Source organism: Athene cunicularia (assembly GCF_003259725.1).
Source record: "Athene cunicularia isolate RWA chromosome 1 unlocalized genomic scaffold, athCun1 chr1_part2, whole genome shotgun sequence".
NCBI lineage: Eukaryota > Metazoa > Chordata > Aves > Strigiformes > Strigidae > Athene > Athene cunicularia.
The window spans coordinates 19,134,626-19,154,085 of NW_020799092.1; the positions used below are offsets into that span (position 1 = coordinate 19,134,626).

General features: G+C 38.4%; 1 protein-coding gene across 1 annotated transcript; it reads right to left on the bottom strand.

Annotated features, from left to right (window-relative positions):
- Nucleotides 1-66: 66 nt before the first annotated feature.
- NT5DC3 (5'-nucleotidase domain containing 3) lies at nt 67-18,918 on the bottom strand. The gene is made up of 13 exons (XM_026867929.1): nt 18,739-18,918; nt 14,521-14,595; nt 13,950-14,005; nt 10,655-10,745; nt 8,847-8,984; nt 7,063-7,123; nt 6,727-6,829; nt 6,487-6,588; nt 5,472-5,553; nt 5,075-5,161; nt 3,788-3,928; nt 3,348-3,412; nt 67-2,277 (listed from the first exon to the last, which is right to left on the bottom strand). Exons 1-13 carry the CDS (start codon nt 18,904-18,906, stop codon nt 2,016-2,018), a joined length of 1,431 nt encoding a protein of 476 aa, XP_026723730.1. The 5' UTR covers nt 18,907-18,918; the 3' UTR covers nt 67-2,015.
- Nucleotides 18,919-19,460: the final 542 nt, after the last annotated feature.

Here is a 19,460-nt window from a genome sequence, read left to right on the forward strand (position 1 = left end):
AATCTCTGGAGCATGAGAGGTGCTACACGTGTAACACCAAGTTCAGTTCTGACTGAGCATTAGGATAAAGACTCAAAGGCAAATCGGGGATATTTCTATCCCCACATTTCATTATCAAGTTATGCTAAATATTTCTCCCACAGCCCCACCAACAAGTCTCCTAGTAAGGCCAAACTAACTTCCAGCAAAACTTTTTCTTCCAGCAAAACAGCAGGACTGTCAGATGAAATTTCAAGTATATTCATCTGTTTAAATACACACACATGCTCTTCAGCGGTGTTGCCATCAAGTTTGAAACAGGAGTACAAGAAAACCATGAACATAAAATCTATAACGACCTCTGAGGACTTCAGACTGATTTCAAGCATACAGGAAAGCTACTTAGGAAATTGTGCAGGCTAGATTAGAATACATTCTTTACTTTGCAAACATGCTTTTAAAAATATGAAAGACACTGCATATGAAATTCAGTATAGGTACTTGCACATAATACAGAACAGGTTTAAAAATAAAAACAAGAAAACTTTTGGTCACCAAAAGTTTGTTTATCTGACAGTTATGGTAGTAAGCAAGTGATATCCCAAAATTAAGAATACCAAATGCTATACATTTTATGAATTATACGCTTTTAAAAACAGAGCCTTCAACTAAAATTTGAAAAACATTAATCATATTATGCCTTCTAAAATGGCTGGGGTGGAAAGCACCAGTTAAAAAAAAACACCACGTTTCCATTGGATGCAGAGAAAGGAAAGCATCCTTATTTAAAACCAACTATATAACAGTTCTATAAAGTGCCTGTTTGAGGAAACACATCAACAGATGTTTTCCTTGTGCAAAATAAGACATTTTTCAGCTCAAATCTTTGGAACATACATGCTACCCAGATTTTGTGTTCATGCATTCATTACCTGCAATGTCAGTAATTCAATAAAACTCCTAATCTGCACTGTCGAAATTATTTTGCTTGATGCAAAACTGTCCACCACCCCCAATTCAGCTTTCAGGGCTTGAGCTAAAAAAAAAAAAGTCATCAGAAAACTCTGGTTTCCGTTTTCTCATTTCTTAAGTTTTAACTCATTTGCCCATTGTGCGTGTTTGACCATAAAAGTCCATTACTGAAGGCTATATGAAATACATTCTCTCCTAGGGAACAGAAAAGCCACATTGTATACCACTGTAAGACACTTAAAATTTTAAAAAGCAGCATTTAGGATCAATCTAAAGATTGTCCGAGATCTGTCTCCACTTTGAAATGCAAAATGCAAGACCTCTTGAAATGGCTTGATTATTGGAGAGCGTCTGTTTAAAGTGTTTTGAGTCTTAAAAAGAAAGATGCCTAAAAGTTAACAAAAGGAAGATGAAGCAGCCCAAGTTACTGTCACTCAGTTTTACACTTAGGCCCACCTACAGACAAAGCACAAACATTGCAAGAACAGCAACTGCACAGACCTTAGAAAGCCCACCAGCCTGAGCCTGCCAGTACTGTAAGGACTGCAACACAGCAGAGCCACGCCAACACTAGAGCAGCTAGTTCAGTTAAAGGCAAGGCTCTAGATATAGCAGCAAGGAAAGGTAAAATGTGCACACCATCACTCTTAGTCTCACCATAAACTGGCTAACTGCATATCACTGAATTACTAATACTGGATTTAAGCTTTTCAGTGTCAAGATCCATTACAGGCTCCAGCTGGAGTGCTGAACAGGGCCAGAACAGAGAGTAAACCACAAGGCTGCAGACTGAAATTTCGAATGAACAAAAACAATCACCCCAGAACACTACCAATCCTTCCCCTCAAATGTCCCCCCCCTCCCAACTACTATTTTGACAGTCCATCATCTCTTCTGTGTGTAAGAATTTTCACATCTCCCAGCAGGAGAGGAGAGAACAGGTACAACACTTATGAGAATACATATGAATTACATCTAAATCAAGATAACAGATTTAAGTGACTTAAATAAAATACATGTACTTAAAAAAAATTTGCCCATTTTAGAGAGAAGCTGCCAAGTGTTTATTTGATCTGAACCGTCTCTTGTAGGAAAGGTATTCTGAATGTACCAGTGCACAGCTGGTCTGACCAGCCAGGAAGTTCATGCTGCAAAGGAGTCCTTCTCGGATAAAATGTGTAATCAGGCTCATAGTTCAAGAGACAACTCAATGATGCCATGTAGATATCCGCAAATCTAGAGAGACGTCTTAGGAAGTAAGTTGGATTCTCATCAGTTCTGAATAAGCTTCCAAACTGTGCATTGAAGAAATTCCTGTTTATCTCCCTGTCCCCCAAAAAAAAGAAAACAAAGAGAATGAAGTGAATGTACCTGCACATATCACTCTACCAGCTAGCATCCAGAACCTGAAGCAAGCAGTTCCTATAGTCTGTTCTATGCATTATCCTCTTGACATTGCTCTTCAAAACACTTAAATGCACCATATAAAATTTCTGCACCTTTTGCATATATGCAGCCCAGATCTAGCAGTCACAGTAGCGAATAGAAGAGCTTCACATTTCTGCCACTAAAACCAGCGGTAACTTGCTTCTGACTTCAGAAACATGACATCTCAAACTCTCCTTTCTAAAGATTGTGAAAGATGACTTTTGCCTTCATCTAAATCCTAATGACATCCACTTATCCCAAAGATAAAAGACTTTTTTGAAATACCACTAATATTTGGCTTAATGTACACAAGAAACTTGAACACATTTTGGAATTAACTTCTGTTATTAGTCACTGCCAAGTATCATTCCCATTTCATTTACTTCCATGTTGCTGGGAAGGCTGCTGGTGATAGAGCTGCTGGCCTTGCCAAATGCGCAATTCACACACCCCACATTTAGGAATTGCTCCTTCATGATAGTAGATTTTTTTAGGGGTTTTAGCCCTATTACCAGTGATGAGTCCACTGATAAATTCAGTCTCACACAGACCCTAGTTTCTGCATATTCTAGAAGGTATTTTATGTAACCTGAAGAAATTATCTAAAAAACCTGAAGTGACCTAAGTCTTTATAGAGAAACACACTTTTAGATCATACAGAAGTAAAGCTGTGTAATCAATAGCAACAGTGACAGCTGAACATAGAGGGACTGGAGAACTGAGACGAGAAGAAAAAGTCAGCAGAAAACTAACATCTATCCCAAAGAAGGAGAACAGGGAACAGAAGGGAGAGGAGCTGTACAAGAGACAGGTAGAATATTGCTTTACACAGACAGTTTTAGAAGGTCTGTAACTACCAGGAAATATACATCAGGGATGGAAATTCTGAAGAGACCTGTAGAAGACATCCCATAGAACGCTTAGCTCTAACGAAGCATATTATAAATTCTTTATCTGCTGTGTTTTACCTCATTTCCTTTCTTTCCTTCTTCCATTCTTCTAAAATCATTTGTGAATCAGGATCACGGTGAACCTGGAATGTAAAGTATGGGTAACAGGTAACTAAGGATGCCCTCATAAATGAGTCTTTCCATTAATAAACCCTTTTGAGCTAACACGACAAGAGCAATGCTTCAGAGAGCAGTACACAGTATCCACATGCATTTTAAACAACCAAAAGCAGAAATCCAGTCAGGCTGACCAGTGGAGGAAGGGGACAAGATTTTGAGAAAACTCATACTAACTAGCCGCACAACTAACTGCGTTTACTGATTTACAGTCAAACTGGTGAACTTTAATGAGACAGAAAGCACTTGCAACATCAATGTCCAGCATTCAGAAATTTGTCTGGATCCCTTCTGCTATGCAGAGCCAATTACACACACACACACACACACACAGAACAAACCTGCATGTGTTCCAGTAATCCAGTCAAGGTTTGCAGCCAGGTCATGGTTTGAATGTACTTCTCTGTGTTCATGATTTTAATCTCTGATCTTAACTCTGGAATAATTGCACCAGTGCGCCAGCCATGCTTCAGGGTCAAATCCTATTTATCAAGAATTACAAAATACAAGTATTAGTCTTAAAAAGAACTACTTAAAAGAACTGAATAATTTGACCATTGTTTATCCCAAAGGGGCACTAATTTAATTGCTTCTTATGTATAAGCAGAAATATTAAAGCGGGACTTAACTGTGCCAAGAGAATTTCATTTCAGAGTAAGCTTCAAATCCCACATTTTTAAAGACAGAGTGATAAACAACACATAAGCACTTGCAAGTAAGCACCAATTCATCAGGTTTAAAGCAAACAGGAAATTCCTCTTGTAGATGAGGCTTCTGCTGCTGTCAGAAGTATCTGGAGGAAACTGTGTTTTGCATTTGTGGTATTTACCCACATACTCTGAGAGAAGGGTCCTACTGGGACTCGCCAGGTATCCATTCAAACTCCTGCTGACAAGTGCAGGACAAGGCAGCTGCCACCTGTGCTCTCCCTTCCACTGCGCCAAAGAACAGAGATGCGTCCTACTTCCTTTGGCCCTCAGCCTTTTGAAGCCCCCAAACTTACTTTTCTTTTTAAAAGCAGATAGGGGCAAAAATGTTAACATCTGCTGCTGCAACATGTTACCTCAGCTTGCCAGTGAAAAGTCATATCCAGGCATTCATATGCAACCAATTGCAAACGAGTTAAGTGGCGGTCTTACTCTAAAGTAACAGTTAACAGTACATTTGTTTGTAAGGCAGTAAGAAAATGCCTGGATAGTGGGGCTACAAACCATAGCGAGATCTCAGGAAGAAAGTTTACCATTAGTGACAGGCAGATTGCCTCCTGCATTCAAAACAGAAGTTCATTCAGCTCTTACTACACTTGGTAGTAAATGTCATCCAGATCGGCCACATCCTGTATGTTTGGGTATCTCTGTTTACTCTCTGTTACATCTGACACAATCAGTATCTGATCAGGAATACAAACTCACATTCCTGAGCTACAAGTCATGTGGAAAATATGGTCAGCCTTTTACAGCACCAAATTTCTCGTAAGAAAAGCAATACGGCTTAACTACCAACTCAAACTGTATTGTATTTAGAAGTCTCAAATGAAAGTGTGTTATATCAAATAACTGGGAAGGAAGAGAGGAAAACTAACAGAAACCCTCATCTTTTATCCTATTTTGTGAAAGTAAACTACTTACTGCCAAGTCACTGTAAATGTGATCACCAAAGTAGAGAACCTTAGAGCCTCTCCAGCCAGTAAGCTTCAGAAATTCGTACAAGTTACCCTGCAGAAACAGTGATACACACATTGTAGCAGTATGCAATTTGCACCTTCACAGGCAGGAAAAAGGAATTTAGTACACACCTAAAAATATATTCATATCAAGAATCTTGTCCTCAGTTTATATATTGTGAATCCCAAATTTTACAGGCAATTTCAGTAATGCTATCACTTCACGAGGCAAGTAAAATTGCAGACATACATTACCAATAATGAATTTGTACCACTTCTATCATATCTACTTTTTAGAAGCCTTTATGATATATAAAGAAGTTTGGGATTCCAGGAAATAGGTATTAAATTTGAAAGCATACCTGTTTGTAAATCTGACCTTTCTGCAGTTTGTGAATTTTGTCCCAAAGCAACACTCCCCTTTCATTCACCTTCCGAAATGGCCTAGAACAGAATTATATACAATTGTTATATTGCTGTAGTAATTCTGTCACTTTTTAGGAATTAAAATCTTAATATTAAAAATACTTGTCTTTTAAAACAAAAATGTGCTCTCTAGCATCTGACGGTTCCAAAAGTTCCTCTTTAGCCAGTGAAATGCAATATATCTATCCAGTCTACTTATGATGTTTATAAAAGAGTTTAAGAACAACTGTTGAGAACTAAAGCAGGGATGCTTTAGAGAGGAAGAAACTATGTGAATTGTCTGCCATTAAGGAGAGAACACAAAAAAAAAAAAAAAAAAAACATTTTGTACAACCAAATAAGAAAGAGGCAGGGGACTGGGGGCAAGACATACAGCAAAGTTATTTTTAAAACTGAATTTAGAAAAAAGAGGGGGGGAAAAAAAGTCCCACCTCCCTCTATCTCACTTTCAAATCATAAGTACACATAAAGTACACATAAAGGAATAGGTCTTTTTCAAGTGTAAGAGCAGTGCATACGCATCACGAATGTTTATTTAACTGCACAACTAGTCCAAATACTCCAGTCTGCCCTTTAAACGTGTGACTAAAAAAACCCACAAGCAATGAAGGACATTTCCAGATAAGGGGCTGATTCTGAAAGGCACCAAAATTTCTCAGCTTTATTAGGAAAGGAACACACTTCACCAACGTACAAGGTAAGATGATAAAGACAGCTTCTGTGACCCTAACTCAGTCCAGCAGACTTGTAATAGCTACAGAAACTTTCTTAGGTAAGAAATGGTAAATATTTGGACTTTAAAATTGGGTGTTGCTGCATTCTATAATGACCTTAAACAAGATTTCAAATATTATTTCATTTTACATTGCATCCAAATTAAAATATTTCATAACATGCTCTCCTTCTATGGAATAAACTGCCTGAACCATACTTTACTGACTAAATACCCACCTTCGCTTATCATTGAAGAAGTTTGGCTTATCAGCCTGTACAATGACCACATCAAAGAGATCCCTCCAGTCCTTGCCAACTATGAACTTCATGCCTTTGTCTCTAAAAAGGACAGAGGGATATTAACAGTGAAACATAACAGAAGTGCAGCTACCTTTGCAATATAATGACATATCTGAGAACCTCATCCTCCCCATCCTTTAGAAATTTATAGTAGAACAGCAAGCAACTGTCACTTACACAAAGCTGCTGGGACTGTTTGTGATGAGAAACATCTTCTTGCCATGATCAGCCAGCTTTGCTAACACTGCACGAGTTTGCTCAGCATAGCAGATGTATTTCTCTGTGAGGATTGAGGAAAATACAGTATCAATTGAAAAAGTTTTCCAGGGGAATTTTCTCCGGATTCAACCAAGAATTCAGAACATGAGGTCATACTTAACAAAGGCCCCTTAGACAAATGGAAATAACTCTCAAGCTTTAAAATTTAGAATTTGTAGTCTTAAATGAGATAGCCAGAAAGATCATTATACGATCAGTGAAAAAGCTTTGATAGATGATCTCATTAGAACTTACCAATATCTGCTTCAATTGCTCTGTACATTATTCCTTTGATGTGGACATCCCTGATTGAATCCTGCCAGGAAAGCAACAGAGCACTAAAGAACTGAAAAATCTTTTCAAGTACAAAAACCATGCTCACTGCATAGCAGTGGTAACTTGGTTTTAAAAGAATTCCTTTCTCTGAATTACTTTAAACTTACAGAAATGCCATGTGATGTTCATTTTATATGTATGTCATCACTAGACAAAGAGTAAACCAAGAAACTAAATTCATACTTTTGAGAAGTACAAAATGATATAACACAGGGGCTGTTTTACATAACAACTGTGAAAGGGTACTCAAAAGGGTGAAGTGGGGTGAAAGCCCTCTGCAGAAGCAGAGTTATCACATATTTCAGATGACCTCTGGAGCAGAACACACACAGAATCATCTAGGTTGGAAAGGACCCTGGAGATCATCTAGTCCAACCATTCGCCTAGCACAGTTCCCACCTACAGCTCTAAATCGACCCTAATCTTCAACACCTCCAGGGATGGGGACTCCACCATCTCCCTGGGCAACCCGTTCTGTAAAGAAATACTTCCTAATATCTAGTCTAACACATTCCTTTCCTCTCAAAAAAAAAACCAACAAAAAACAAACAAACAAAAAAAAAAAACCACCAACCACCAAACTCACCAAAAAAACCTCAATCACCACCCAAAAAACCCAAAAGTTTTAAGTCAGATAGATTTTATATTATGATCATTCACAAATGCCCTGGTTATTTAAAAGAAATTTATGCTTAAGCATTTAGCTGCTTTCATCTGTTCAGAGTACTCATAAGGTGTTCTGAAGGCATCTGGCAGCTCTCCTGAGCCATCTCTGCACCAAAGAGCTTTGTTTAGGACAGTGGTACTGCCATTTTGATACTTATATGGAGTATGTCTTAAAAATCCTCAAAAAATTACACTATAGGGGTTCCAAAATGTTGGTAATTCTAAGCAATACAGAAGTTTCTACGAACGATTCAGCAGAAACCACAGAACTAGCCTAGAAAGTTACTCTGCAGGTCAAAAGTTTACTAAACCCATCTGATCTACTTGGGAAAGTGATAAATTTAACATTCAGGTGCACCACACATACTGAACAACTACACAACCTTAATACATATGTCAACAAGGGGACAGGAAAAGGTTTTGGCTGGAAAGCCTGTGCAGACAAATGCCATCAACTTTGACATGACCTCATCTGTTCCTAAACCACCATGACATGAAATTATCTCCTCTTCAGAATATAACCTGAGGAATCAAGAGGGTCAAATTACTCTAGTCATTACCACCAGATTTTTTTAGAGGAGGAGGAAAAGAAAACAAGCAAAACAGATATACCAAAACCAAATGATTGTATACTAGCAAAGATACAGAGGCAGTAGAACTGAAAGCTCCAAAATGGAATTCCCTATAGCCTCATACAATTCCTGCTAGTGAGAAATGTATACATGTAGTAACAATCAAAAGAAACTTTATTAACATACAAGACCTCCTTTATTTTCCCCCACCACCGCTCAAACCTACAGAAAGAGCAACAGCCCTAGAACATCACATTTAAAACAAATTTCAAATTATTCTGTTTCCTTTCCAAGGAAACCTACCTTCATTTCACTTATGTTTTTATGGTTGTATAGCAAGAATTACTCTATACAAAGCCTAAAGGTGAGGTATTTCACTGGAGCTGACAACAGGTTGAAGCTTCCTTAAGTGCTCAGAGAGAAGATGCACAAATGTAGGTTTACCTAAATCTTCAAAGTTAGTACCTTGACATCTTTGTACAGATGAACAGGCTCATAGTCTATGTTGTTTTTCAAGAAATATTCATTCACACAAGAAAGGAGTGTCATTTCCGGCAAGGAAAATATATCCATGAATTGCTTCATTGTATTTCCATGTGAGCTCTATAGGAGTGGGAAGGAAAAAGAATTAAAAGCCATCAGGCATTTCTCAGATTAGAACACTTTAATTCATCCAGTATAAACACTTCAGCTTAGTTGCAGATATTCAGCTTTTGCCATCACTGTTCACATTCTGTTAGTTCTAAAAGAACCTAAAACACTTACAATTAAATAACTCCAACAAAAGTGTTGGCTTTATTTTAAGAATTAATCATTACACATTACTCAAGAGGGGTATTTTAATTCATAAACACATAAAAGACAGTGCTCAGCTAAAAGTAAAGAGAAGGACTTAGAAGCCTTCACTGGCATACTGCACTTCTATAAATCAGAGGCACTGGATATGGTGATGGGGGGGTGAGGTTTTTTACTTGGTTTAGGCTTTTTTTTTCATAAGTGGAATACTGATTAGGACTGCAAAACAATTTACCTCCTTGAAAAGAGAAAAAAGGTGTAAGAATCTACATTAACTAATGCAGTAACAGAGGAAAAGATTTCTAGTCTGCAAAAGCTGTAATTATAGTTAAGTTTCACGGAAGTAGAGAATCTCATACCTGAGCAAATACAAACTAAATACTTCTCAAGAAGAGGAGAGGTAAAGCAACCACCTCAAGACAGAAACACTGGTCAAAATCATAGAAACACAGAATGGTTGAGCTTGCAAAGGACCTTTGGAGGCCACCTTGTCCAACCCCCTGCTCAAGTGGCCACCTAGAGCCAGTTGCAGAGGACCTTGTCCAGATGGCTACTGAATCTCCCAAGTATGGAGATTCCACAACCTCCCTGGGCAGCCAACCCATGCCAGTGCTTGGTCACCCTCACAGTAAAGGAAACGTTTCTTGATGTTCAGAGGAAACCTCCTGTGTTTCAGTTTGCATCCATGGTCTCTTGTCCTGTCACTGCCCTTTCCAAGATCAGAGAAAGCACAGACCTGCATGCAGAGATGAAGGCATCCCACAGGGAATCCACGGCAATATTCAGAACTGCTGCAGAGACCAGATTTAGGAATTCTAAGCTCAACTTCTTAAAATAAGAAGTGTGAGAACAACAAAATGCTCCACAGCACAAAGAAGGGCCTTTCATGTCAACATGGAATTAACATCCACAAGTAAAAGGAGTAAAAAAAATGGTTTTGACTAAAAAGACAGCACCATTCTTCATTTGAGAAAGAGGAGGGAACCTACCAGCAAAAAGATCAACTTGCCCCACAAAGTCAAATCGCAAACTTAAAATATTTTTTATCACTCATGTTTTATCAAATCCTCTTACTGCCACTCTGCCAGCTTGTATGCTTCTGTACATTTACTTGCTGCTACCTCAGCTAAGTCATTAGACCACCAGGAAGAAGTACATAACTGGGGTAAGGCACCAGATATGGTTCATTTCACAACATTTATCAGATTTGCTGTGCAACACTGAGCAAGTCACTTGATTTTTCTATGTTCCACTCCTCTGTATGACTGGGCAAGGGAACAGTGAAAAGAAGAAACTACAGCGAGTACGAGAAAGAAAATATTTGTCACTTTAGATGATAAACTTCACATCTAGCACTGTTAAGTCAGTCATATATTGCGAAAATAAAACTGCTAGTAAGAACAAGAACAAAATGAAAACACCACTACCTCCCACCGCCCCCAAAAAATCTCTTTTTAAAGAGCAGTTTGTGGTTTTACCTTTCCATAAAAGTCACTCATTTGTTCTAAAGGGACATGGGAACCATCATACATTGCAATGACTTCTTCATCTGGGACAACACTGAGGCCTCTGGAAAATGTTAGGTTTAGTTCAAAAGTCAGATTAAAATTTTTGAGTAATTAGCAAATGAAAGTCTGACAGATTAACATTTAGATTTGAATTTTATTAAAGCACTCATAATGTCATAGGAGCACTTTAGTCTGCAAGTTAAAAGAGCATCCTTCCTTACAGAACAAGTAACATTTTAACAGGCTGACGCACACGGAACTCATTCCAATTTTAAGTCCTTTTTACTTTCTTATGGGAAAAGAACTAATTAGTCTCCACTGAAATTGTGCCTCAAGGGTTTGTAAGAAGTAGTTACAGCTTCCAGTTTCTTAACATAAAGTAATTCCTCACTCTGTCTTTGTTTTATATAGCACTGATGATGTGATAGTGTTCAAACTAGATTATTTTCTGCAGCTTAACCTTGAAGATTCAAGGGAAAGAAAAATACAACCTTTAACTAAATAAGAATTTCTTTTAAACTGTATCAACAGTTCAGTTTCCCAAAATTTCAGATTATTTGAAGGATTGTTGACAAGTAATTAAAATATAAAAATATAACAACAAGTGGGCAAGGAGGAGACATTGTCTTTCCCCAGAGCTTCTTTACCAACTACTAAGAGATTACAGGCTTTGTTTTGGTTTGGTTTTGAAAGTTTACAGTATCAAGCATCTTACATTAAAACATCTAAAACACTGCAGGCACGCAAACATTGTGGTAGGGCTCCAGCACTCAATTTGTATTGTGCGCAAACAAAGCAGATACTACTTTGGGTTTGTAACATAATGAGTTCAGCATCGCCCATTCCACAGCAGTAAACACAAAGATATGCAACCAAAACATTAAACATAACACCAAGCAATACAATCAGAATTGAGGACTGACTCAGCTAGTCTGCAGACAGCTATGCCAAGTGGTATTTGAATACAGCTAAAGAAAACACTTGTGGACTAGGAGCTACTTCAACACAAATCAAGACAGGACAATAGACATAAGCAAAATCCAGAGAGGAGGGACAACTGTGTAGGCAGGGCTGTAGATTAGTTTTACCAGAAGACTAATACTCTTGACACAGTTCACAGTCCAGCTCTGTAACTACAAAGTTTATTTTATTCCACCGACAGCATGGACAGACAACACTAAAAGCATCACAGTTCACCTACAGCAGCACTCCCACTGCTGCTCCTGGAGATAGGCGCTGTTAGGGGGATACCAGAACTCCTTACACCTCTGAGTGCAAATGAGGCTGTAGGCTTGGGCAAGCCCTGCTACCTTCAGCTGTGTGACTGACCTACACATGTACAGAACACCTGGAAGGCTGAAACAAAGAACTACAGATATGCAGCAACTGACATCAAAGCTCAGTGTTGGTATAGAAGAGAAAGATAAACTTATTTAAACAAAATTAAGAGAAAGTATTGAGTGAAATGGTAGCTTTCACTCTTGAAGTGATGTGTGGCTTAGCAATCTGCCCAGAATTACTTTGGGTGACACAGAGAACAAGGGACACGAGCTTGTCAACAAATCTCAACACCTCTCGAGTTTTCTTAACCAGCCATCATGCTCTGGCTTTGGATGTGCGTTTTGTACTAGGAGTTGACAGCAACTGTGATATCCTGCCTCTATTCTGCCCCACTCTGAGTCACAAGGCAACACTGCTAATGGACTCACCACCCATTCATCTTCTCATCTAGATCACTATACATTTCCAGTCATACCACTGGTCTTCCTGACATCATCTCTCAAAGCCTTCAGCCTAATTTTTTGATCCCCCATCCCCATACAGGTGTTTGGAGAAACAGCATGCAGATGTGATAATATCCTAATGACCAACTGATCCAGACACCAACAACACATGCCATCCTTTCGTCCCTTCTATCAACATTTCTTCTGGTGCTCCCATACATACACATTTCCATTCATACCAATCTTATTATTTCTACTACATACCTCTACAAACAAATGTAGCTTTGATTACTTCACCTGTCCTTTAATCTAGTAAACTAACATTTTTCACAGTGAAAAATGTAAAAATAGGACAGCCTCTTAAAATCAATCTTACAATCAGTGACCTTCACACTGGTTCCCTCCTAACCCTGCATAAACAATTCCTTCAAAAACCAAAGGAACAGATTTTCTCAGCTGAAACATACAACAGTTATTCTACATCAGCATAAACCACAGATAAATGGTATAAAGTTTCACTCAGGCTCTGATGACACATATAGAACACATTGTTTTGGCAGCTTTAGATAGCTACTATGTTGACAGTATGAGCCTAATACTGGACCATCCCATCTTGCTTCCTCTTTCATTTTCCTTCCCTTCCTCTCCCCTCTCCCAAAGGGCATTTCAGACTAACTCATAAAAGAACAGACCAACGAGTACAGCTGAAACATCTACCCATCTGCCTGACTGGCAAACAAAAAGAAGTAATGAGCATTTCATACTACCATATACAGTCCCTACAGCAAATCACTTCAAGGTTGCATTATCTTTTGGCCACAAAAGAAAACTTTTTGTCCAATGACCTTAAAGGTGCTCAGGCACAAGTGTAATGTTCATGTCAGCCAAACGTGTACTGCTTCATTATAGCAAACTGAGAGATACTAAAAACCCTCCTGTCAAAGATCCCATACACTATGTCCGTATGATGTAACAAAGCACAGCACAGAGATTGCCAATTTTACATCAATTCTGTAAAATCAAAAAGTGTCAGGATGTGTGCAGACACAAAGCAGTTGTGCCCCATTCTGCAAGTATGACATGGTTGATGTGTCCACACTTAAAAGCTCTGTACAAACACAGCAAGACCTCTCAAGTGTCTCTACAATCATACCAAAGTCATACTAACAGGCACTCTGTGACAATTATTTACATAGAAAGCAACAGCAGAGAAGTCATCAGCGTATTTTTAGATGTCTTTCAGCACAATTTAACAGCCGGAAACAAAGTGAGTCAGCACTATGTGACCAACCAGCTTGCCAACTTCCCCAGCTCTGAACTGGGGAATCATCTGTACTGTATCAGTCAATAAACGTGTGTGCATGTCTGTGTAGACACAGAGGTGCAAAGAAACCCCTTTTCGGTAAGACTGCAACATTCATTCATGTCTGTGCTTGTCAGAGCATTGTTCCTGATACGGACCTAAGATATAATAAATGCAACTAAGATTCAAAAAATAAGAGTATACATTTTTATTATAAATAGGAAATAAGTTTACTCACCTGTAAACTGTTCCCAGCTGAATATAATGAAAAGCATCAATCTTCATTAATAATGCCTTGCAGGAAAAAAAAACAACACACACACAAAACAAAACGTTTTTATCACATCAACTATCTGACATGAAATTATAAAAATCAAAGCAATTTTATCTATAACCTCTCTGTCTCAAGAATGCCTGAGCACCTTGATTTCAACTTCCTTCACAGCTTCCAAAACACTTTTATCAATGGTTCTTACCTAGGGCTTGACAAATCACCAAGGAAACACTGTCCAGTGACCTGAGCTAAGTCACAAAGAAGTAACTTTTCCTAGTAGTAGATGCCTGCTTAGGTTTACTCTGTTGCACTCTAAGCTGTCCTCCCCCACCCACTATGAGACCAAAACACCCAAAACATTTTAACCTTAAGAGCTACTAAAAAAAAGTCAAGCTTGCTACAAAAGAGGAAAATACGAAACAAAATCCTTACACATCAACACACATGAAAAGTTGGAAGACTTAAAAGGCCTGCTTATTTTTTTTGGCTAGGTTCTCAACACTACACAACTCATCACAAAGTTATTTATACATACCCGGTGCACATCATAGTGTAGTCCTCTGATTGCAAAATTTGGATCGTAATCATATTTTCTTATTTCTGCAGGATACTTAAAAAAAAAAAAAAAAAGAAAGACCAATGGTCTGATTTTAAACCCATAACAAAAGCAATTAAAAAATTGTTTCTGACAAATTTTAAAAGCCTACGTTTTCTCTGTTTTTCATTTTTACTAGTCATGAAGAGGCTTTTTGATAGGTTGGTGAGATTTGCAGGAACATGGGTACAGTGCAAGAAAAGTCAAACATTTTTCCAAAATCCAAGGTCACTATTTTAAATCTAAGTCAAGCATGGTACCTAAACTTGGACATCCAGATACTCTATAGTGATCCCTTTGAACATTAGCCTTTTGTTCAAGAAGTTTTTTTAACATACGCACCTTTGAAAACAAACTAAATTTTACTATCTTCCTAAAATTTAATAGCTGTATTACCTCACATTGCAAAGTCTCCCCATGAGACTATAAAAACACAGTTCCCAACTCAACCTTCTAGCTAGAAATCCAAGAACATGCCCTAATTTACAGAGATACCTGAACTTTATCGCATACTTCTACTGAAAGTAAAAGCAATGAAGCACCATCAATATTAACAGGAGCAAAAAAAAAAATCTTTGGCCTTTTCAAGAAATAAAAGCAGCATAGCTATCTGTTTTGACTCCCTCAGTGCAGATCATACTCCTGATCCTAGATCGCAGAGCTTGAAATGTAGACCCCAGGGGTGTTTAAAGATATGGTGCACCACATATAAACTCAGATGGGGAAGCAGGAAGAAGAGAATTCACAACAGCTAATGCTACCTGGAGAAACCAGGCCCCCCTAACAACGATCTTCCCCAAGGTACAGTATGTCACAAAGATCAGATCCTGAAAGCAAGCCCAGCATTAAATGCCATCGGGGTAAGTCACACACAGTGACCCAACTACATTTACCTGGGACAGCATTTGCAACACCATCGTTTAGAGATGCACGAGAACTGAACGTCTCTATCGCGTCCTCTTTCCTCAGGTTCTTCATAGACAACATAGGTAGCTCACACTACCTATTAGAGAGTTTTCTAACATTTTCCAGTACAGGCCCATTTTCAGTCGATTGTAATTTTGTCCTGCTTTAAGCATAGGTTAGTGTCACATCCCACTCAAACAAGAGACACAAGTAATTCAGATTCAAAATGTGACAGCCACAGAAAAAAAAATACATTTGGTGTGTGCATTGGGCTAATGTTTTGGTCATTTGTTTTTAGAAAGTAAAATGCTTCAGTCATTTTTTACAAGACCTGAGAAAATTATCATTTCTTTGATTAACCACCTGAAAGGCAATCCTTCATTTCTCTCCCACGGGCTACAAGTCTTAGAACTTAACAAATGCATCTCAGGCACATTCTCCACCTTCTCTACAACAGTCTCCATACATATGTGGCTAATTTACAAGCCTTCAGGGAAAAAAAAAAAAAGTAGATTATACACCTTCATCAAAGGCTCTAGCTACTTCTACCAAAAAAAAAAAAAAGCTACAGTTTTTATCCATGTTAAAAAAGACTTGCTCTGCAACTGCTGTAGATCGTGCTTGCACTGAGCATAGACATCTACAGTTAAAGAAATAAGTCCTTTCTCCTAACTTCTGAACTATCATCCCTACTACCACTTTCAGAAAACATGGGGGAGGCTACTGATCTGAATGAAGAACAGCATCAAAAGCCTACAGACAGGATGGGAATATGTGTGGATTTGGCCAAGGAACACAAAGTAGAAGAAACAAAGGAAAACATCAGGGGAGATATAGAATGTGATCAATTAAAAACTACCATGTACTCCACATGCCCCAAAGCATTCTGACTTTTACAAATTTCTGCATACTTTACCTTCCTGCTTTAATTTATTCTACTAGAAGGCTGTGTTTTTGCATACATATATGCCAGTATTTATGTGAAAAAGATTGAGCCTACCTTGGCACACAAATCAAAGCTTCTTTACAAGCCAAATAAAAAAAATAAATTATAAAAATTGCACGGATTGCTTACCCCACTCTTGGTAGGATACTGTCCTGGTTTTGGCTAGTAGCTGGTATAGTGCTGTGTTTTGGATTTAGGATGAGAATAACGTTGCTAACACGCTGATGTTTTAGTTGCTGAGGAGTGCTTACACTAAATCAAGGACTTTCCAGCTTCTCAAACTGGTCTGCCAGCAAGGAGGCCGAGGGTGCACAAGAAGCTGGGAGGGGATACAGCCAGAAGAGCTGACCCCAACTGGCCAAAGAGATATCCCATACCATATGACATCATGCTGAACAATAAAACTGGGGGGAATTGGCTGGGGGGTGGCAGCCCACTGCTCAGGGACTGGCTGGGCATCCATCAGCAGGTGGTAAGCAATTGCATTGTGTGTCACTTGTTTTATCTATTCCCTTATCATCGTTATTATCTTCCCGTCCTCTTCTGTCTTATTATTATATATTTATTATATATAATTAACTGTCTTTATCTTGACCCACGAGTTTTATCTTTTTTCCCCAACACTCTCCCCCATCCCACTGTTGGGGAGTAAGCAAATGGCTGTGTGGTACTCAGCTGCCTGCTGGGTTAAACCACAGCAGATACATGTATCTGGACTGAAATAGCAGCCCAGGTAAGGTGGCACAGGGCCATACACTGAGAAAGAAATAAACCCCAGAGCAAGAGTTTACATGCAACACCTGCTGCCACCTCCAAGATGAGCATTAAATTGATGTTTATTCTCTTGGACATACTTCAAAATTCCTTGCTTCCTACACCGCATTTTGCAGTTTCTGATGAATTACCTTACACTGCCATGACCAAAACTGGTCATCTTTTAGGTTGACTGTGACGGTCATAATGGACAATACTATCAAGAAGCATTTTCTAATGTTAGAGGCAAGAAAACATTAGCAGTATAAGCAGCTACACAGACAGCATTAATAAAACTGTTGTCCCTCAATAAATTCCAACAGGAGATGATATATTTCAGTAAGTTGTCTCAAAAAGTAATGACAGCTTTATTTACTGGAACTCAAGATATTTTAATTGAGACAAATCAGAAAGTGATTACTACCTGAATTCATTCAAATAGTAAAAAACAGCACCATTTGAATTTTTGTCTACAAGAACTATCTTGACTCCTACAATAACATTGTTTTTTGCAAGAACCACATAGCTTTAAAAAAGTATATTTAGACATTCCACAGAAATTGCTATTAAGGCATGCGAAATCTTAGGGGGATCAACTTGTGTATGCTTGTAGCGCCCATGAAGTTTTGTTTGTTCTTCCAGGGATATTTATAGATGTTTATATATAGCTCCTAACCTTTAGATTCAAATACGAAAGTAGAATAACGCCACCCATTCAGATTTAGGTTGTATAAAATACACAAGCAGTTTCATTAATCAAGTTACTCTGTGGACTCGTCTTTCATTTTCCTGCAAGTCCTACAGTTCAATAAACTCTGGCTTTCAGTCCACATTTTCTGCCATCTTTCTGCCTGCAATACCTTCAGTTTCCCAAGCCACCCATCTCCCCCCCCCACTTCCTGACACAGTAACTTCTCCCATCCCCAAACTACGCAACAACCAGCTCCAAACTGCTTAGATGTCAACTGGTCACCGATGCAAACATGCTGCTTGGTGAGGCAATGGGGCAGAGCTCCCTCTTAGGGGACTACTGAGCTGAACACTTATTTGGGTCTCTCTTGTACCCAGCCTCTAATTACAGCGTCACCACATATGCTGCCCCTTTGGCTACCTCAGCTGAAACATCAGGTACATAGAGAGCACCACAGAAGCACATAGTGCAGTCAAATACCTCCTAAGAAGCCATATTAAAAATATTTTGTATGGAAGTTAATCACTGTACTCACAGCAACACATAGAACAGAGTAACTTTTAAGCTTCTCATTTATTAGGGTGACTCCAATAACTGACAATCAGGAAAAAACAAAAAACCACACCACCACTAAATTAACAAATAAAACTCTATTCCTTAACACTTGTCAGACTGCATTCTGCTCAAAACTGCAGCTGAGAATAAACTAAGACTTCTGTGGTTCCTATGTAGCTGTTGTGCAAAACGTGTTATAAGGGAGATGAGCTAGGACTGAGGCATGAAAAGATGAGTTATGCCCCTCTCAGAAATTATTTATTATATTCTTTATTCATAAGTTTGTTATTCCATTAATTTTACTTACCCGATGCTCATTAATAAGCAGATCTCGAGCAGCATTGAAGATCAGCGTGTGCAGGTGTTTAGAATAAAAGACCAATGTGTAGTCATAATCAAAACCATAAATTTCAATGTCTGACAGGCTCATTTCATTGTTTGAAAAAATAGCATCCGGATTCAGCATGTTACTCATAATTGAAGGAACCAACTCTGGGAACAAGGGAGGAAAAAAAAGTTATACCAGTCTTGCAGTTTTATTTAAATAAATACATAGAAATCAATTAGCAATTTCTAAATATAGATAAACAATGATGGAAGCTATCAAACTAATTCACACTAACCAGCTAATCCTTAACAATATAATGCTATTAAATGTCGTCCCCAACTTGTCTTGGTGACCCACAGTTTTGATCTGAAGCACACTTTTGTCTGTACAGTTCAAGTAAGAGAAAAGAAGCATTTCGGCATCTTGCTTATCAGAGAGCCCCAGGCTCCAGATACATAATTTTTTGCTAACTCTATTAACCCATTTATTACTGCTTTTGAAAGTGAACTTTGGAGCTGGAGGAAGATATTCTTATTACTATTCTAGGAGCCTTTGATCCAGCTTCTGTCCCAGAAGCAGAACTGACATTGTTTTAATTTGATATTGCTTTTAATTTCTTTTGCTTCACCATTTCAAGGTTACCACATGCAACTCAAATAAGTAAACTTTATGTGATTGCCTTACTTTCCAAACATCAGCTA